This window comes from Cupressus sempervirens, chromosome 4 (genome assembly GCF_028749045.1).
Source record: "Cupressus sempervirens isolate cs-2001-9-10 chromosome 4, ASM2874904v1, whole genome shotgun sequence".
NCBI classification, from domain to species: domain Eukaryota; kingdom Viridiplantae; phylum Streptophyta; class Pinopsida; order Cupressales; family Cupressaceae; genus Cupressus; species Cupressus sempervirens.
In genome coordinates, this window is record NC_143121.1 from 719,444,386 (window position 1) to 719,466,968 (window position 22,583).

The 22,583-nt window shown below is 33.5% G+C and overlaps 1 protein-coding gene across 1 annotated transcript; it reads left to right on the forward strand.

The window, feature by feature from the left end:
• The first annotated feature begins 240 nt into the window (after positions 1–240).
• LOC149563294 (uncharacterized) lies at positions 241–22,030 on the forward strand. The gene is made up of 2 exons (XM_089828117.1): positions 241–792; positions 21,186–22,030. Exons 1-2 carry the CDS (start codon positions 241–243, stop codon positions 21,861–21,863), a joined length of 1,230 nt encoding a protein of 409 aa, XP_089684243.1. The 3' UTR covers positions 21,864–22,030.
• The last annotated feature ends 553 nt before the right edge of the window (positions 22,031–22,583 follow it).

Genomic DNA, 22,583 nt, shown 5'->3' on the forward strand with positions numbered 1-22,583 from the left:
CTTAGAACATGAGTTTTTTTGTTATTTGTTTCCCTGAAATTATGTCATGGGCTCCTATGTTTTCATTCACAACTACTATTTTCACAAACTGAAGGATCTTTCTTGTTTGTAGTTGTAAATGGCATACTTTAGTTATTGGTTTGATCTATTTGGATACTAAACATTTTAAAATTCCCTCTGGCTCATCATTGCACTTTGTATAATTGTAATGTCTTATTTTTTGAAATCCTGTGAATTTCGATGGTTTCTTATTCTGAGGTGTCTTTTGTTGCAGATGTAGTTGAGAAACTTCTACAGTGTAAGCCTGGGCTCATTTCAGAAGTAGATCATTTGGGAAGGACACCCTTACATATTGCTGCATTAATCCCTCCATTCAAGGAGCTTGTGCCACCATATCATTTCTGGTTGAAAAAGAGGCATATTAAAATAAATGCTAATATTGCAGACCTCCTTCTGAAAAAAGACAAATCCTTATGTGATAAAGTGGATGGAGGTCACCAAAATCCTCTTCATATTGCAGTGAAGGGGGCGAGTGAAACAGTAATGAAGTTAATATTACACTATGGTGGAGATTGTGTAGAACAATTAGATTATGAGGGGAGAAATGTTTTGCATTTAGCCGTCATAAATGCAGAATTGATATATGAGAGAATTCCAGATGAAATGGAAAGTATGCTAGAGTCTCTAGTAGCTGCCACACAAATGTTGATCAATGATTGTGACAAACATGGGAAAACAGCATTAGATATGGCTATTGATGGCATGAATAAAGATGAACTACATTTTTCTCAGGTAAGTAATCCATTTCCTTACATTATAAATATTAGAATTTAAGTAATCCATCTCATTAGGTTAACTTTAGGATGGCCTTCGTACTTTTAATGTTGGAACTAGAATCTGAAAAGTGCCCAATTGACGCAAAGTGCGTAGGAAAATGGTTTGCAAGATAAGTTCATCTTACAACGGATAAGAGCTCCAATTTATTTGAGTAAAAACAAGCATTCCATATTGTGAAGGTTTATTAATCATTTCTTAAATACATATGAAAGATCACAAAGCACACATTTTTCCCTAACTATTATTTTTAATTCTGTGAATTGATAAAGTTGAAATTTTCTTTAAACAAAATTTGGGTATGACAGTCTAGGCTAATGATGGAACTTACAATATATTTGCATGTTGAATATTTACTTCTAGTGTTCATCAAACATCCATCTTTATCAACAAAATTGGTATCATTTGTTAGAATGATTAAAATAACTAAGAGAGGGGTGGAATCAATTATCCGCATGTTCAAATGTACAAATTCAATTTTTAACAACTTCAAGCAACTTAATCAAACTCATAAACCCACTCGGCCAATATAATAATTCATCAGTTATCCAACTTATTTATCTCATCACTAGCTCTCTATTTACTATATGTCAAATAATAAAAACATATAACAGTGAATAACATGAAAACAACATTCACAGATGTATGACACCAGTATTTATTGTGGAAACCCTTTCTGGGAAAAACCACAAAGTAACATGTACCACTTTTCACTCTTCTAAAGTGAGTTTGATTAATAGCCAATCCTATTAAATGTTACAAAACACATTGTTAGGTGTGACCCTATTAAAGGATTTAATCACCTTGTTAGGAGTGACCTTTTTAGAGGTCTTCAAAACATCCCAATAGAATGTCACCTTTATTAAAGGAATTACATTTGACTATGAAGTCAACCTTGATTAAATTATTTTATTGCCATAATGGTTAGAAAGTAACAGCTAGGTTGATTTGATAAAATACAACTCACTATGCAAGTTTAGATCTTCGTTCGGCTCATTCCTAGTTCATTGAATGGACTTCATCTCATCCTCCATCTCTGATTTTCTTGGAAACTCTTCAAGCAATCACTCTTCACCAACTTCTCACTTTCCTCCACAAATCTATCAGTCCAACAACCAAAAATCACCTATTATGCCTCCTTAAATAGATAGGTTTGATCTTTTTCCACTTAAACATAACCGTAGATCTTAGGGTTTGATCATATTCATTGAATCTATTCATCATTTTGTCCTTCTACTTATTTCTTGAGACTTCTGGAAAATTCTCAATGACTCTTCATCTTAGATCACTTAACAAATTAAATTCCTACATTAAATGTGTCAGCTCATCAATCCTTATCATTTATGCATTTTGACCGATTCATAAATTCAATACTATCAACCTCAAATCTTAATTCTTTCACAAACTGTTAATTTTTTGAAACTCTATCATCACTATGTTCTCATCTCGGTCAACACTAGGTAGCTTGGTCTCTAATGGTCTATCTCACTTGGCTTACACTAGCTTGCTCGACCTTCACTACGCTCAATCAATATTCTAGTTTTTCTTCATCTCACTTTGCCATTACCAACACTTGGCTAATACTATTTTTCTTAGCTATTACTTAAGTACCCTAATCTTCTACTTCAACTATTTCATTGATCTAGTAAACTTTTACGTAATCAAGCTTATGTCTTATTCAACTCCTTGACTTCTATCAATCATCTCTTCCATACTTCAACTCATCTTTCTTCTTCAAGTAATACAATGATCAAATAACACATTATCTTGTCAAATACTAGCTAATCAAGTGCCCATTGTAATTCTATCATACTTACTTCTCTTTACTCAACAACTTTACTAGTTCACCTTGTTATCTCTATTTTCAAATCCTCTTCATCAATCAACTAATATGATAATTTACACTATTAGTAAATGTCTTACAAGTAATCCACTTTAGTTAGCATGCAATGTAAAAAGTGTTCTTTGGATTTTCATTATCATCTCCCTTTGTGCTCTATATAAGATCTTCATTAATATCTTTAGTTTCATTTTGATTCTCATCTATGCAATCTCTAGTAGGATCTCTCTACTTCTTTATACTTCTTCCTCTATGATACCAATTTTGATTCTCCATTGTAATACCAACTATATTAGCTCCCTCTTTGATATATCTCTCATGATGGTACCTTAGAACATGTCTCCAACACACATCTTTAGATATTGGGTGGTAACTTGACATTCATATTCTCCCTCTTTGACAACAATGCCAAAGACATTTTCAACTAATCCTTGAATTATCACTCCCTCTTTCATCTTTGTCCTTGACTATATCACCTGTGCCAACTTGTAGCTTTATCAACTCATACATTTTTCCTACTTTTCATAGCTTTACAAAGCTCCTAAAGTGTGACCTCCTACATCAATCTATAAGATATTATGATCATAAAAATTGATGCAATGTTACATCTCTTCTTAGTATGCTTTAGATAGGGTAATGACCCATAACTTACCTCTTAGATGTACACAAATAAATCCCTAGGTAGTGCCTCTATGAATATATCATCTATCTATTCCTTTGTGTTCATATATTCCAATCTGACTTCTTTATCCTACACTAATTCTCTTAGGTAATGATACTTAATGGAAATATGTTTGGCCTTTGTGTGCATAATGGGATTCTTAGATATGTTTATAGCACTTGTGTTGTCACAATATATCACCACAGGTTTAGTAATCTCTTCCTTCATACCTTAAAATAATTGCTTGATCCACACAATGTTTGAACAATTAATTAATGTTGTGGGATATTTAGTTTATGTTATAGATTATAAAATATAATTTTTCTTCTTACTTGTCCATAAAATCAATTTATTTCCTAGGAATAAAGAACCTCCATGTTTTACTCTTTCTATCATCAATGTTTCCATCCCAATTAGCATTTATGTAAAATTTCAACTCAAACTTGTCATTCTTCTTATACCATAAACCATAGTCTTATGTACCTTTCAAATATCTCAATATCCTTTTCATAGCCATCATGTGATTCTCCTTAGGATTAGCAAAAAATCTTGCAAAAATTCCAACAACTAATGCAATGTCAAATATTCTATAAATAGCATATTGTAATCTATCAATTATTGACCTGTAGAATGCCTGATTTACTTCAGTAAAATCATCATTCTTTGAAATTTTATGTCCAACAGCCATAGGTGAATCTTCCATTCCAAATATTTTCAGTATCTCTTTGATATACTTTGATTTTGTAATGTATATACCTACTTTCATTTGATAAACTTGCAAACCATAAAAGAATTTAATCTCTCCAAACTTTGACATGTCAAATTGTTTCTTCATCTCATTAGCAAATAATTTGCACAACATATCATGTCCTCCAAATATGATATCATCAAAAAATATTTCAGCCAGCAATATCTTATCCTCAGATTCACTTTTCAGATACAAATTGTTATTATCATTTACTCTTGCAAAATCAAATTTCACCAAATATGCATGTAATTATCTATACCATGCTCTAGCATCTTGTTTCAAACCATAGGATTGTTTTTGTAATTTAAATACCATGTTCTTCTTACTAGGTTCAACAAATCCTTTAGATTGTTCAATGTAGACTTTTTCTTAGATTTCATTCAAAAAATGTAGATTTGACAACCATTTGATATACCTTGAATCCTTTGTAGGAAGCATATGCAACTAATGTTCTTTCTCCTTCCAACCTTGAAACTAGGTAAAATGTCTCCCCATAGTAAATTCCTTCCTATTGTGCATATCCCTTACAAACCAATTTTGCTTTATTTCTCGTGACTTCACCTTTCTCATTCAAATTGTTTATAAATATTGACTTTGTTCCAATCACATTCTTATTCTCTGGCCTTGGAATCAATTTCCATGTCTTATTCTTTTCTATTTGATCAATCTCCTCATTCATTGCTTGATGCAGGAGCATCTTGCATGGAAAAATTATTTAAAAATAAAAATTAAAAATTAAGAATTTGGGGAGAGAGAAAGTGACAAAAATTAGAGGAAAAATAATAATAAATAAATAAATAAGGGGGAAAAAGGAGAAAAAAAAGAATTTCTATTTTTGAGGTGCATAGGTGGCATAAATAGAAAATTAAAGTAAAATGGTTGTAATTCCATTTATCGAGGTGTGTAGGTGGAATTCTAGAAGTTTGTGGACATTTCCTTAAGTCATGCATTTAATATTTGTTGGGCCACATGGTGGTGCTTAGTTGTATTTGGGTGGGAATTAAATATTTGTTGTAAGGTATTTGTATTTACCTTTTATTTGACATTGGTTGTGTTTGTAACATCTTGGGTGGTAAGTGCCTATTTGGCAAGGCATATGAGCATTTCTAATCAAGCTTCAAGGTGCGATCTCTTCTTAGTATAATCTTGGAGAGAAGGAGGAAGCGAAGGAGTGAGTTTTCCTGAGTCTGTGGATAGAGCACCAAATGTGAGGCAATTTATAATAGGATTGTGGTGGACATGTGAGTTTGTGAGAAGAGCTAGTGGTTGTGGTTTAGAAATAAGGAGATTGCTTGCTGGTCTTATGAGCACAAGTTTAGATCTTCCTTGGAGGTTTCTACCAGAGTTTGGATCTAGACTAGCTAGGCTTTGGATTAGATCTTGAGAGATCTTGTAGAACTATTATTGTAATTGCTTTGTATTTGGTCATAACCAAGAAGGCCTTACAGCCTGACACATTACATCTAATAGTTATTTTAAGAATAAAGAGTTGTGATTTGATATCACATCTTGCATTGTTTGTGTTTCCATTGTGTGTTTATATTTGGGGGCTAGGACATCTCCTTTGGGGATTCTCCTGGCTTGCATCGCAGCAAGTGGTATCAGAGTGAAGATTGTTCTTGAGCATGTAGATAGATCATCAAAGTTGATGCCATTTGCACTAGGACCTTGAGGGAACATGTAGATGGATCTATGGTTGCAAAGATAGAAGGTTGATCTTGTTCAATAAGATTGATCTATTCGTGATTTTTTTCAAAGGGTTTGAAAAGATCTTGGAAGATGGCTCCAAGAGGATTGGACCGTGGGATGATTGTGAATCTTCGTGATATAGTGGAGTGGAGAATCAATGAGACAATAGCTCAGGTGGATGTTGTTGTGGATGCTACTTTTTCTAAAAGAGTTGAGGAACCAAAGAAGAAAATTGTATGCTATTGGAGTTGGAGTCTACCAATTTGGAAGATAGTTGTATGGCTGATTAGAAGACTTGCTCGAGAGAGAAGATGGCATCGCAAGGTTGAGGTGGAAGAGGTTGGTTTTGTTGATCAATTTGTGAAGTCTGATATAGAACCTACAAAGAAACTAGAAGTTGTTGTTAAGGATATTCCTAACCTTGTTAATGTTGCCTGGGGGTAAAAGTACAAACATGTGTCACCCTTTTACAAAGGAAATGGCTAACAAAATTATAACTATTCAACTTCAATGACATAAAGCTTGTATTATTATTCAAAATTTTAAAATGAAGAAAACTAATGAAATGTGTAGAAATGGATAAATTTTAGGATTATAATTTTTAATAATTATTTGCAAAAAGAAATAATAGATTTTCTTTTTTTTTAAAGATAAATTTTTAGTTGCTGAAAAAAACTAGAAATTAGGGGTCTAGTTCTTACCAAAAAACTACAAGGAAATAAACTTATTTCCTTTTGATCTTAGATTATGCTATAGATAATATATGTAGCAAAAACAATCAAAAAAAAAATTGACTTTAGATAGGTCTATATTTTCTCTTTTATAATGATTCAAATTTCAACAAGATTCAAATCAATAGTTTTCATCTCCCACCACATTTTTGAAAATAAATCTATTGCAACCAAAAGAAAATTTATAGATTCTTAAAGAGGACTCTCTCCTCTAGAACATCATATAATTTTTAAATTTTTCTAATATGATTTATTATTATTTTCTTTCTCAAAATCGACATCTTCTTGAGTGTTAAAATGCATACTTGTAGAATTTATTGATTACAATATATTATATCTAATTAAAACACTATGAACTTATATGAGAATATTCTTGACTTTGAGATCTATAAAATGGTGTTTATCTGTTATTAAAAAATCAGTTTTCTGAAATAATTTAATTTCTTTGGTAATTTGATACTAACTACTATAAAACATGCATTTAATAGACATTTCCAATTGGAAAAGTGTGAGACCATATATGACTTAGCTAGAATAAATTTAACAAGATCATATGTTTGAAAAAAAAAATAGATAGAAATACTCAAGTTTAGTCGTTATGATTAGTCAGCCTAAAAGGTGACACAACTTTGTACTTTCACCCTAGGATAGAGATTGGTTTGCATGATCAATTAGTTGAGTCTGACATGGAGATTGTAGAGCACTCGGTCATGGATTATCCAGTTGCTATTGTTGGTGACTTGTATATTGCAGAGCATCTTGTTGTGAGCAATGAGACCATTGGTGTTGAGAGTTTGGCACATGTTGCTAAGGAGTTACATATTTTTGTTGATCTGGAGTTTTTTATTGCTAGTGTGGATTCACTAGTTGCTGATGTGGATGAGGGTTCTCTGATGAAGCATTATGTTCAGTTTATTCCTAGGAGTGAGCCAGGGATAACTTTAAGAAACCTCACTTTGGAAAAAAGTATGAAATTTTGGCAAACTAAACATTAGTTCAGGGGGGGAAATTAATTTCTATAGCCAATTTTTTTTTTTTGTAGTAAAATTTTTAATTTTTTTGGCAATTTTTTTCATTCATATGAAAATTCCATAAAATCTTGGCAAATCTTTATTTATTGATAAAAATGATAGATATAAGTACACATACCTAGATACCATCATTTTATTATTATTATTAATATATGGATCATAATTAATTATCAAACTTTAAGGTTAAATTTATCTAACTTTTATTATTACAGTTTCCCTCCAAATTATTGATATCTGTAAGGGGGTAGCTCCCTTATTATTTATAGTCATTGGATGATCCTAAATCAATGGCCTAAATCCTATGTCAAGCTAGACTTTTAAAAGGATACCAAATTTTAAAGAAATCCCTCAAAATAAAGATATAGGGTATTGCAAGATCATGGCGTGCCAAAAAGTGACGATCTAAAAAATATATAGTTTTGAAATGCTTCAAAGCATTTCCAAATCTATTCTAAATTTTTTCCCATGCATTTTGATACCAAACCAAAATATTAATATCTTTATAAGGCCTAGTATTGCTTTGGATACCAACCCTACATGGTGAACTTTAAAAATGTCCCAAAACATGGTTTTGGCCCATTTTTGTGTGTTTTATACTCCAAACCTGTGTCTGATGACTTTTTTTCCACACAAATTTGATAAAATAAAAAGGGTTTCTTAAGAATGTTTTTATCTTTCCATAAATGTAATGTCTGTCAAATTATGAGTTTAGTAAGTAATTATTATTTATTTGTTAATGGAGTTACGTATAAAGTGTTGATTGACACACTGATTGAAAAACAAATATAACTTTAAAATGGTATAACATTTTTGAAATCCAAAAGATGTGCCACATTATATACTTCTTCTAATATAAGGAAAATAAAATAAAAATTAAATTGTTTAAAGTTTTGAATTAGTTAAGGTGGTCAGACATGAGATTTTTTTAATTCTGAAAATACTATAGGAGAAAAATCATAATTATTTATTTATTTTGAATTAAAATATCCAAAAATGTGTCACATCCACGCATGAGTCTACTTCCTATATCAAGAATCTTAGTAAAAATATTATCATTTGATTTTGATTAAGGTGGTCAAACATACGCCTACTTCTTATATTTGTCTTGAATTTTTTGTACTATTGCATTAAAATTCAATCGATCTTTACCTTCTTCAGATAAGGCCTAGTAGTTCAGAAACTAAATTCAATTTCCTACATATTCTTTTCTAACAACTTTTTGATTGAAATTTCATAATAAGTTTAAAATTGTACGTCAAATTGACATAAACCTGATTTGCTAATTTTTCATTACCACTTAAGAAAATAGTTTGGTTGACCATGATCCTACACATACTCTACATATCCCCATTTATATCTATTTTGCACTAAAGTGAGAAAAGATAAAAAGTTTTGTGAGAAGTCTTTGAAATAGAGACACATGTTAAATCTATAGGTTGAATCTTTAAGCTAACTTAAAGTTTTACCAAATAATGGAAAATATGGCCATTAATTAAGACAATATTTAGAAATTGTAGGTGAAAATATTTAATTTATTGCAAAGAAAAATTATATTCTATTGGCGAAATCATCACTAAAGTACCAATACTTATGTAATAATGTTGGTGATTGGCCTAACCATGGGACCCAATTTTGGTAAAGTGTAGGCGACATGAAAATCCCAAAAGTCTAAAAATATAAGCTAAATTTGGGGTCCTTGATGAGTGAGATTAGCCAATTGACAAATATTAGCCATTAAAGTTATCCTTGGAGTGAGCATGTTGATTGGATGGTTGAGATACTAGTGTTTGACAAAGTGATGCAGATGTGGATGATTTGTATGTTGGTTTTATTGTCCCCGTTGGAGTGGAAGCCTTTGGTGAAGATGAAGATGGTTGTAGATCTTTCTTTTGGTATCAAAGTGTGGGACACACTTTTCTATCTACCTAGAGAGTCTGATGCAGGAGAACCTTGCATGGAAAAATTATTTAAAAATAAAAAATTGGAGGAGAGAGAAAGTGACAAAAATTAGAGGAAAAATAATTTTAAAAAAAAATTAAAAGGGGAAAAAGAAAAAAATGAAGAATTTCTATTTTCAAAGTGCATAGGTGGCGTAAATAGAAAAATAAATAAAAATGGTTGTCACTCCATTTATCGAGGTGTGTAGGTGGAATTATAGAAGTTTGTGGACATTTCCTTAAATCATGCATTTAATATTTGTTGGGCCACATTGTGGTGCTTAGTTGTATTTGGGTGGGAATTAAATATTTTTTGTAAGGTATTTGTATTTACCTTTTATCCCACACTGGTTGTGTTTGTAACATCTTGGGTGGTAAGTGCCTATTTAAGCAAGGCATATGAGCATTTCAAATCAAGCTTCAAGGTGTGATCTCTTCTTAGTAGAATCATGGAGAGAAGGAGGAAGAAAAGGAGTGAGTTTTCTTGAGTTTGTGGATAGAGTGCTAAATGTGAGGCAGTTTACAGTAGGATTGTGGTGGACTTGCAAGTTTGTGAGAAGAGATAGTGATTGTGGTTTAGAAACAAGGAGATTGCTTGGTGGGCATGTGAGCACAAGTTTAGATATTCCTTGGAGGTTTCTACCAAAGTGTGGATCTGGATTGCATTGGATCTTGAGGGATCTTGCATAATTGTTATTGTAATTACTTTGTATTTGGACATAACTGAGAAGGCCTTATAGCCTGACACATTGCATGTAATAGTTATTTTATGAATAAAGATTTTTGATTTGATATCAGATCTTGCATTATTGTTGTGTTTCTTCTATGTGGTTATTGTTGGGGGCTAGGACATCTCCTTTGGGGATTCTCTTGTATTGCATTGTATCATTGCTCTAATCCAATCTTCATTCTCCAAAGCATCTTTAATTGTTCTTGGCTCAAACTCACATAGTAAACATGTATTGTTCTTCAACTTATTTCCTGTCATAACTCTTGAATCTTTATCTCCAATGATTTGATCAGATGTGTGGTGCATTCTGACATATTTTTATAAAATAAGTTTAGATCTTCTTTCTCCTTGTGGTAATTCACTTGGTTCAACTTTCTCATCTTCTCTAGGTATCTTTTGTTGTAATTTGACTTTCTCTATCTTGTGTTCATTCTCCTCACTCTATTACTTGGTACCTATATCCTAATGCTCAAAAGATTGTTGAGGCCCAATAGAGCTTCTTGGATGTAACTATATAGTGCCTATATGTTGATTCTTGGTAGTCTCTTTATCTTGTTCAGGTAAGGTACTTAGTTCTCACTCCTAGATGTAAACAAAAAAAATTGTAATCTTTAGGTTCCTTCTTCCACTCTTCTTCATTTTTTTTGCAAATTCATCACTCTTTGTATTAAGTTTTCCTTTCCTTTCATATTTCAATGTATAACACTTTCTTCCAAATACCTTGAGATATTTGACATTATGTGCATAGCCATATCATAGTTCAAAAGGGGTTTCTTTTTTTCCTTTCTTAACTTGATCTTGGTTCAATGTATAAATAGTAGTACTAGCTTCTCTCCAATACTTTTGTGAAACATTATTTTCCATCATCAATGTTCTTACACAGTCTATGATTTATCTATTTATTTTTTTAGCTATCTCATTTTGTGGTGGAGTCCTTGGTGTTGACATTTGTCTTTTGATTCCTTTGTCATTGTAGAATGTATTGAACTCCTCTTATATGAACTTACCTCCTCTATCTGATCTCAAGCATTTCAGAATTTTACCTATTTCATTTTAAAATCTATCCAAACACCACTTAAACATTTAAAAAGCATCAAATTTTCCCTTAAGAAACATTACATTCATCATTCTAGAAAAATTATCAACAAATAAAATAAAGTACGTATCACCATAATAACTTCACACTCCAATAGGACCACATAGATTAGTATGGATTCTCATTTTCCCAATTCTACCCAATGATGATTATTCTCTCATGGAATGTAAGGGGGTTGAATAGCATCCCTAGACAAAAGGCTATTCATAACTTGGTGGTTGATCATAGTCCTGATGTTTTTTGTATCCAAGAGACTAAGCTCTCTGTGGAGTCTATGGTCCAACATGCCTCTAGTATTTGGTCTCATGGCCAATGCCAGTGTGTTGGGGCAACAGGCAGTGCTAGTGGTTTAGCTATATTTTGGGATCCTCAAAAAATTTCTCCTCTTGGCTGGATGTCTTCTCGCTCAGCTCTCTCTATGGTAGCTTCTGCTCTAGACTCAGGAGAGGTAATCATGGTTACTAATGTGTATGCACCTGTTGATCTTGTGGGAAAGGAGGAACTTTGGGAACATATTAAATATGTTAGAAATTGTCATCCTTATCATCCTTGGGTGTTAGCAAGGGACTTCAATTCAGTTTTAAGTCTAGAGGAGAAGCATGGTGTTTTGGCTAGATTGGGCCCTTCTTTTGCTCTTCTTCGGCAACACATATCTCTTTTGTATCTCTCTGATGTTAAGCCTTCTAATGGTCTCTATACCTAAAATAATCACAGGACTGGTGTTGCTGCTATCTCAGAACGTCTGGATAGATTTCTTGTTTCTTGCTTCTGGGTTAGTGGCACCCTTACTATCTCTTCAGAAATCCTTGATTGGAGGGGTTCAGATCATTGGCCAATCAAATTTTCTACTATAGGGGCTTATGTTCCGAAGCATCCTCCTTTTAAGTTCCAGTTGATGTGGCTTCATGACTCCTCTCTTCATGATTTTGTTTTTTGTTGGTGGAAAGATGGTGCTCCTGCATATGGTAATGCAATGTTCTCATTTTCTAAAAGGCTTCAATATGTTAAAAGGCAGCTCAAGATATGGAATAGGGAATGCTTTGGGAACCTTCACTTTTATGAAGAGGCTTGCTAGAGAAGATCTTGATGTCATCACAAGGGAGATTAGAGATCGAGGTTTCTCAGAGGATCTTGGCAAGGCTCAATCCCTTGCTTCTAGAGCTCTAGAAGAATGGGAACTTCGAGAGGAAATTTTTTGGAAGAAAAAGGCTAGAGTTGATTGGCTCCAGGAAGGTGATCGAAACACTGCCTTTTTCCATAAAATAGTGCAATCTCGCTGGAATCAGAGCACTATCTCTTCTTTGGTTAACTCTCAAGGTATCCAACTGAATTCCTTGCCAGCTTTGTTCTAGGAGGCTATTTCGTACTTCTCTACCCTCTTCTCTAAGGACTCTCCTTATGCTGATAATGAAGAAAATATTATTTTGTCCTATATTCCTTCCCTTATCACTCAGGAAATGAATGATTATCTCATGCGTCCTATCTCTTTGGAAGAGCTGGAGGAGGTGGTCTTTGGCATGCTTAAGGGGAAGGCTCCTGGTCCTGATGGCTTTCCAATTTAATTCTTTCAGGAATTTTGGGACATCATTAATCATGATTTGTTGGAGGTGGTTAAAGAATCCTATGCTAGCAAGCAGATGCTTCGAGCTTTGAACTCTACATTCTTGACTCTTATTCCTAAGAGAGAGGGTGCTAATCAATTGGAGTTTTTTAGACCAATTGTCTTATGTAATGTGGTTTACAAAGTTATTACTAAGTTGATTGCTGAGAGACTGAAAAGGTGGCTTCCCATTATTATCTCATAAGAACAAGGTGGTTTTGTTACTGGCAAACAAATTTTGGATGGGGTGGTTATTGCTACTGAGGCTATTCACTCTATGGCTACTTCAAGGGAGAGAGCCATGTTTGTTAAGCTGGATATGGCTAAGGCCTATGATAGAGTTAAATGGAGCTTCCTAAGGAGTATTCTTCTTTCTTTTGGATTTAGCTCTGACTGGGTGAGTTGGATTATGAGTTGTGTTACTTCTGCCTCTTTTTTTGTTCTTATTAATGGTCAAATTTCTCAACTATTTGGTGCTTCTAGAGGCCTCTGCCAGGGTGAACCTCTCTCCCCATATCTATTCATCATCATGGCTGAAGGCTTGGGCAGATTCATTAAGCATCAAGTGTCCTAGAATTCTATTCAAGGCTGGCGGTGGGGTAATGGCTTACCTTCTCTTTCCCATCTTCAATTTGTTGATGATTCAGCTCTTGCCGATCTTGCTAGGATCAAGGAAGTTGAAGCCTTTTGACATGCTTTGGACGTTTATTTGGTAGCTTCAGGCCAGAAAGTTAATGAGCACAAATCTTTCATTTACTTTTTTAACACTCTTGATTCTATTCAGCACAGGATTGTTGGTATCCTACAGTTTCAGATAGGTTCACTTCCTTTGACTTATCTTGGCATTCCTATTGTTGTTTCTAGGTAGCCATGTCTCTTCTAGCAAAATTTGATTACCAAGCTTCAGGATAAGGTAAATCATTGGACTCATAGATGGCTTTCTACTGCTGCTCGGGTTACTCTTCTTCAAGCTGTTATCCAAGCTCTTCCTACTTATAGAAGCATGGTTCATGCTGCACCTATTTACTTTCTCAAGGAGTTTGATGCTCTTTCTCAACAATTCCTTTGGAGTGGTAATTTGCGTAGTACTAAATGGAGCTTGGTTAATTGGGCAACTGTTTTTAGGCCTAAAAAGGAGGGTGGTCTTGGTCTTTGATCTGCTCTATTGAGTAGTCAAGCTTTCGCTGCTAAACTTTATTGGCGATGGTGCTCTGGACAACATCAACTTTGGGCTCGTATTATCACTCATAAATATTTTCATGGTGCTGATCCTTGCTCTGTTCATGCATTTCCTCTTGAAGGTCATGGCTCAATGGTTTGGCATACTTTGAAGACAGGTGTGATATTGGTGAAGAGGGGTCTGTTCTGGATATGTAAAGGAGGTTCTCAGGCTTTGTTTTGGTCTAATGCTTAGGATGGATTCCCTTCCATTTTATCCATATACCCTCATCTTTAGCCTCTTTGTGACTCTTTTCTTGTCGCTAGATGGGATAAAGTGGCTCATTACAAGACTCCTTATCAATTGGGACCTGTTGTTGGTTACAGATGGAAGCATTCTTCTGATTGGCCTCCTGGAGGTACAGACATGGATCATCAGGAGCTTTCTCAAATTTTGGCCTCTAGAGAGTGTTCTTCTTTGCTTGGTCCAGATGTTTTGGCTTGGGGCAGTACCTTGTCTGGTAAATATCATGTCTCTGCTGGGTATCAGGAGATAACTAGACAATTATTTGGGGAAATTGAGGTCCCTTGGTGGAAGCAAGTTTGGAATAAAGTTTCTTGGTCCAAGTGCAATTTTTTCATGTGGCTAGTGGCTCACAACCGTTGTCTTACCTAGGATAATCTTTGTAAACGTGGATTTCAGGGCCCCTCTTATTGTGTTTTGTGTGGTAATGGAGAGGAATCTGTCTCCCATCTGTTCTTCCATTGCTCCTATTCTACTCAGATATGGCACCTTTGGTGGAGCGCTTGGGGTTGCTCTTGTCGGCATGCTTCCTCTTTGCTTGAGTTCTAGGCCTGCTTGGGTAGTGCTCCCTCCAAGTCTTCTTCTCTCCATGCTGCTTGGATTGCTGGTCCATCTTTCATGCTTTGGTATATCTGGTTGGAGAGGAATCGTCGCATATTCCAAGATGTTCGGCTTGGTGTTTTGCATCTTTGGTGTAAAATATCACATTCTCTTCAGGAAACTATTCTTGTGAAGTGTGAGCTTGATGGGGGTAAGGATCCGGTTGATCTTGCTATCTGTAATCGCCTCAATTTTCATCTACAGGATGGGGTTGCAGCTCATAGGTTTCCTTCTATGTCCAAGTAGCTTCACCATCAGAGGAAGGGTCGGGTTAATCAGGATGGGCACTGGACTCCTCCTCCCTATGGAGTTCTGAAAATTAACATTGATGGTTCTTCCCGTGGGAATCCTAGTCCTGCTGGTATTGGCAGAGTGGCTCATTGTAGTTCTGGGGATGTTAAATTTTTCTTCTCAGTTCATAAGGGTGATTATACTAACAATCTCATGGAAGCTCAAGCTATTTTATATGCTGTGGAATAGTGTTGCTTGTGAGGATGGAGTAAGATTATTTGTGAGTCTGATTCCCAGGTGGTGGTGAACATGCTTTCTTCGCAAGAGCTTGAGCATGTTAGTTGGCAGCTGGCCACTATTGTTAAGCAGATTCTTTTCTTCTCTTCCTCTTTTCAGTTCATTAGGTTCACGTATATTCCTTGTGAATGGAATAGAACTGCTGATTGTTTAGCCAAATGGGCTTCTAGTCATGATCTGAGTTGGAATATTAGGGATAGGAGGCAACTGTCCTTTGAGATGGTGCAAGAATTTGATGATCTTGTTGCTCAGGATGGAGCTCCTTGTTGAGCTCTCCTTGTTGTATTATTTTCTGTCTTAATAAATTTTTACCCCTCTTTTTGCATCAAAAGAATAAATCTTGCTCTTAAAACTAGACTTTGTCTTTTCTTCCATTGAACATTGTTTGCACATTACTTTATCAGGTTTCCTCAATCTTGGTAATCCGCTTACTCTTTTCATCTTACTATTGCCTACCAGAGTATCAAAGTTCACATGACATAACCTCTTATGTCATAACCAAAAATCTTCAAATTGTGCAAATAATTATATATCTCCATATATGTATAGGTAGAAAAAATTGCTTCTTGTTTTCTCTCCACTTCCAATTAGTTCACTAGTAGCATCATATAATATTTTCTTCTTGTTTTGAAATTCAACTTGGTATCTTAAACTGTTCAATGGTACCACACTCAACAAGTCATATTTTATTCTATCAACCCAATATGCATTGTCACATCTAGTCTTGTCATTCAATATGATGGATCCTTTACCTTTTACATAACATGGTGCATCATTTCCAAACTCAACATAACTATCATTATAGTGTTCTATCTTTTCAAACATACTTGTATCACCAATCATATGTTGTGAGCAACCACTATCAATTATCCATTTTTCATTCTTTCTCACATGTAAAATTAGGGCAGCTTTCTATTAAAAAATTATTCATCAGATTCATCTTTAATTGTAACATTAAAAAATTCTTCATTTTTTTCATTAGAATTACTTTTAGAACCATCTTCTTCAGCAATATAAAAAGATTTCTTGCATTTTTCCTTGTTGTCTTTGTTACCTTGATTGTCTCTGTTGTATGTTCTTCTTCGGTATTTTATGTCTTTCATTTCTTTCTTCTCATCTCTATCAAGACACCTTGCAAAAATATGACCAGCTTTATTACATGTAAAACAAATTATGATAAATTTATCTTTGTATTTGTCTCTTCCTCTTGGTAGCCTTCTTGCTAATAATGCTTCTAGATCATCAAGGTCATCATCTGATTCACTATAACTATCCATAGGCTTACTTCTTTTTTTTTTTTTCTTTTAGATCCATCATGGGTTAGTTGATACTTGAAAACACATTTAACACTAGAAGGTTTATAGTTATCAAAATTTGAAAATTCAAATGTAATGAGTCTACCAATTAGACTATCTAGGGCAAGATCATTACCAGGTGTACATCTCAATTCTTGTATTGCAGATACTCTAATTGCATAGATAGGAAGTGAAGTCCTCAACACCTTTATGATCAAACTCTCTTTAGATATTCCTTCTCTATCACCTCTAATTTCATTCACCACTTCTTTGAGTTGGCCACAATACCAAGCAACAATTTCTCCTTCTTTCATTCTCATGTCCTCAAACTTGCCTATAAAACTTTAAGCTTTAGCTCTTAACACATTTTTGTCTCTTCTATTATTTTGAGCTATCTTATCCCACATTTTCTTTGTGGTAGTGCAATCCTTCACACCATTAAACTCAATATAGCTTAGGGAAGATTTCAAATCTATCATCATTTAATTGTGCTCCTGCTTCTCTTTGATTTGTTCAATTGTCATGGGTCTAAGCACCTCTATATATCCATTGTCCAAATAGTATAGTCCAAAATATCTAACTCCAAATAGATGCAATCTCATTATACATTTCCATGATAGGAAGTTCTCTTTGACCATCATAGGTACCTCTCTCTTGTACATCTTGATCTTTAGCTTAAGTACTATCAAAATTTCCTTCCAAGCACCAATGATCTGATACCAATTGTAAGAATGGTTAGAATAACTAAGAGGGGGGTGAATCAATTATCCTTGGGTCCAAACATGTACCAATTCAACTTTGAACAACATCAAGAAATTTAATAAAACTCATAAATCCTCTCTACCAATAGAATAATTCATGAATAATTCAACTTATTCATCTCATCACTAGTTCTCTGTTGTGTATATGTCAAATAACAACAACATATAATAGTAAATAGCATGAAATGTGAAAATAATATTTGCACATATATGACATTAGTATAAATAATGTAGAAACCAAATTTAGAAAAAACCACCAAGTAACATGCTATTACTTTTCACTCTTCTAAAGTGAGCTCAGTTAAGAGTCAATCCTATTAAAGGTTACAAATACTATTGTTAGGTATGACCCTATTAAAATATTTAATCACTCTATTAGGAGTGGCATTGTTAGAGGTCTTCAAAATATCCTAATAGAATTTCACCTTGATTAAAGGATTTACAATATGACTTCTAGGTCAACCTTGATTAAATAATTTTACTACCATAATGGTTAAAAAATAACACCTAGGTTGATTTGATAAAATATAACTCAATTTGTAAGTTTAGATCTCCATTTGGTTCATTCCTAGTTCACTTACTAGACATCATCACATTCGCCATCTCTAATCTTCTTGGAAACTCTTCAAGTAATCACTCTTCACCAACTTATTACTTTCCTCTGCAACTCTATTCTTCACTTTTTCTTTACAATTTTTCCAGTCTGATAGTTTCATAAATCATTTTTATGCCTCCTCAAATAGATTGGTTTGATCTTTTGTCTCTTAAACATAACCATAGATCTTAGGGTTTGATCAGATTCATTGAATCTATTCATCATTTTTTCTTTCTACTTATTTCTTTAAACTTCTGAATTTCTTTCTACTTATTTCTTTAAACTTCTGAAAACTTCTCATTGAATCCTCACCTTAGATCACTTAACAAACACAATTCTTTCATCAACTATGCCAACTCATCAATCTTTATCATTTACACATTTTGACCAATTTATAAATTCAACTTTGTTGGCCTCAAATCTTGATTCATTCACAAATTGTTAAATTTTTGACACTTAGTCATCACTATGTTCTTCTTCTTGGTCAATATTGGGTAGCTCAATCTCTATTGATCTGTCTCACTCGACTTACACTGGCTCACTCAGCCTTCACTACACTAGGTCAATACTCCAATTTTTCTTCATCTTGCTTGGCTATTACCAACACTTAGCTAATACTATTTTTCTCGGCTATTACTTAGTTTCCTTAATATTCTTCTTTAACATCTTCATTGACCTAGTAAGCTATTACTTAGCCAAGCTCATGTTTTACTCAGCTTCTTGACTTCTATCAATCATCTCTTCAATATTTCAACTTATCTTTCTTCGTCACTTAATATAATGATCAAACAATAAATTATCTTGTCAAATACTAATTGATCAAGTGCCCATTGTAATTCCATCATACTTACTCCACTTTACTCAACAACTTTACTAGTTCACCTTGTTATCTCTCTTTTTAAATCCTCTTTATCAATCAACTGATATTACACTCTGTACTATTATTAAATATCTTACTAGAGAGGTTTGACATCAATGACAACATAAGAATTATTGCAATTGTAGTTTCCAACATCATTTCTCCATCTGAACACATTTAGTAAATAAGAGCATTTGACAAACTTAGAAAGCTTACACATTTATCATCAACAAACTTATTAAATAAGAAGACGTGGCATCTGATCTAATAGTCTTCTTGACAAAATGTTTCTCACTCAAGATGACAATATGAGGGAAAACTTTGTTCTTTTCATTGGTCCCATAAACTCCATTGCTTCAAATGCTCTATGTCTTTGGATTATCCTTCCTACCAAGGTATATGCCAATTAATTGGGGTATTTCAATATCAATGGAAGCACTAAAATTTTTACCAAAAACCCCATATTTTTCTCCATTCCTCCCCTCAAAAACTCTAGAATTTGAGCCTTTTGGTTTTATAAAACTAGAACTTGCATAATCTAAGGTTTTTAGCTATATAAAACTATCACCCATATAAAAGTAGGATATTCTTGTGATGTGGATGTATTTGTCAACTGTAATTTTATAAATAAGAAAGTTAACTTAAATCATGAACCAACTTAGTAACATCTGAGCATTAGAGCCACCATAGTTTTTCCCTCCTTCCTCATCCATAGAAGCCACACAGTTAGTTAGCAAAACCACAATCCACAATTACATGGAAAATTCATAAACCCCTGGAGTCATTCAAATTCACACTTTCTTCGAAATTGAATACCTACAATTGAATCCCTAATTCATCAAAACCTTACAATCATTAAAAAAATGGTGAAATAACAAGTATAAGAAGACTCAATGTGCATCTACCCTATTATAAGGACTAAGAAGAAAAGATAATAGCTGAAAAAGATAGTTCTAATGTACCTTTAACATAGACCCCTAATTGATGAGATTGACATAGTAATGGAAATATCTTGAACCCTAGTTAAAACTAATAGTTATTCATATAAGTTTTTTGAGGTTTATGGACCTTGATAGCCTTGGAGTTCCTGCCAATGAGAGAGACCCTAAGTGAGAATAAATAGACATAAATGTCATTAGTAAGCTCATGTGCCAAAACCTTATCATTGTTGTTCCACACTATTTGATAGTTTTTTCTCTTGCTAATCCTAATTGTACATGCTCTTTCTTAAGTTGGAAGACAAGTGCACTGAAATATCAATGTCATTTATGAATTCTTAAGCATTTTCTACTACAATATGCAATGAATAGTTGGATATAAATCAGAGATATTACGATATTTGAAGGGGCACAAGGCAAAATTTTAAAAAAACTTCATTGCATGTTTAGGGTTAGTAGAAATTGTAGGTAAAAATGAAGAGTGACGATCATGAGAAAAAGAAAACGTAATTAAATAAGACATGTTTGTAAACACATGTTAGATTTGAAACCAAAACATTAGTGAATGGTGCATCATTAAATTTCTTGAAAATAGAGGTCAGAGAGCATGTTATAAAAGATCCCTTCAAGAGAATGTAGTGTTACTATTATTATCACTTGCAATACTCTAAATATTTTTTCTAAAATAGAAATCAACTCATAAATTCCTATTTCCATTGAGAAGTTTTTTCCTCAATTCTCGAGCCACAGAAATTCACTCCATTAAAAAAATCATTCATCTGATTATGTTCCCAACTATGAATATCCCTCTTCATATCCATCTCCTCTATCACTATTTCTATCTCCATCTTACAACTCTCTCTACCACTCCTACCCCTTTATCTCTTTTCTCTCTCCTTTTTTCCCATCTCTTTCTATTATAAATAGAATTTGACCTTATTGATTTTGGAGCTTGATTATCATCCTAATTCAGACCTATTTGTTTTAGTCATGTTTTATATTTGTTAATGGATGTATAGTTTATTTGAAAATATCATATTTATATAAAGACCTCTATTATAAAAATGACATCATTTGTGAATAAAACTACCATTTGAGTTTATAAACTATATATATATATATATAGACACTGCTAGTTGAACTAGATGTAATAAGAATTGATGTAAAAAATATCGTTGAGTTGGTGCTTGTATATTGTTTCGATAGTCGGTTAAAGAATAGGAACTTATTTTACATATATTTTGTTGTAGGTAAAAAAGCTTCTTGAAAAACATGGGGCGACCCGGAATGCGAATGCGGTAATTGAGCAAAAGTCACCAATGGCTAAATCAAAGTGGAAAACTGAAATAATTTCATGGAATTCAGTATTGATCGCCACAGCCGCTATTGCAGCTCCCTTCGCTCTCCTCCAAGGAAATTCTAATCCACTGAAAGGAAGACATTTACACTTCATGTCACAGAGCGAATACAATCTATTTACAATTCTCTTCTATGCGTTCTTCTTAGCTGATACAGTGACCTTTGGCACTTCTATTGGAGCAACAGTTCTACTCTTGTTTGCTGTTTTTGGAGACAAGGAAGACAAAATCATGGTTGAGAGGAGTTTCTTGGCTGTTATGAGGTCCTTGCTGGCAATACTTCTAGCATATGGCTGTGCTGTAGGCCTCCTTTTGGGGCCAGAATACCTATGGCTCACAGTAACCGTTTGGTTCATGTTGGTTGTCACACCACTCACAATTAGGGTTGAATCTTTCCGTTGCAAACTATATATCTTCACAGAAGCTCGCAAGTTCATTAGGTTAGCGGAGGATACTTTTGGGCTGATAATTAGTATGATTTATCGTGGCATTGATGTATTTATTCTGCTATGTTACAATGGGTTTCGAAATGCATTCAGGTCTAAAGTACGGCGGAGGAATAATGATTAAGGATTCTGGGTTCACTTCAAAGTCAGTGGAGGAGATTTAAGATTGTGGGTAGTTCGCCATGATCTTGAATTCAAATCCGGTGGCTTGATTCTACTGTACTGCCAGTCTTATATACACTTCAAATTATTTATTTTGGATAAGAATTATATACTGACTCTTTGGAGATCCCATTCCTTGTTGATGATATAATAAGAATTATATTCTGACTCTTTGGAGATCTCATTCCTTGTCGATGATATAATGTAATTATGTATAGTGTAATCCACAAATTTTTTTTTTTGTTGATGATAAAGTTAATTATGTCTAATGTAATTGAAATTGATTTCGTTAAAATAGATAAGGTTTAATTGCTTTTTGGAGCTCTGATTTGGGATACAAAATCTAGTTTCAAAGTTTTGTTGCAACAGTTTCAATTTTTTTTTAAATTGTAGATTGAACAATATTAACAATAAATAAAATTGTAATTTTGGATATTGATGATAAGAAATAATTATTTCTAAGGTAAATGAAATTGACTCATTTCAGTAACTATATGATCAGATTTGCATATACTACATGTCATTATTTAAAAGTAGAAATGTTAAAGAATAATTTCTTGAATGTATAATCTTATACACAAAACTTATTTTGTGATAAGAATAGAAAATAAAATTAATACTAAATTCAACATTTTCAATTAGTGACAAGGTCAAGTGTATGTCCAAATAATCTATAACAACT

Coding starts and splice junctions, on each gene's coding strand:
- LOC149563294 (XM_089828117.1), top strand. CDS start 241: ATGGTTTCTTATTCTGAGGTGTCTTTTGTTGCAGATGTAGTTGAGAAA. Junction 793..21,185: donor ATGAACTACATTTTTCTCAG/GTAAGTAATCCA, acceptor ATTTTGTTGTAG/GTAAAAAAGCTTCTTGAAAA.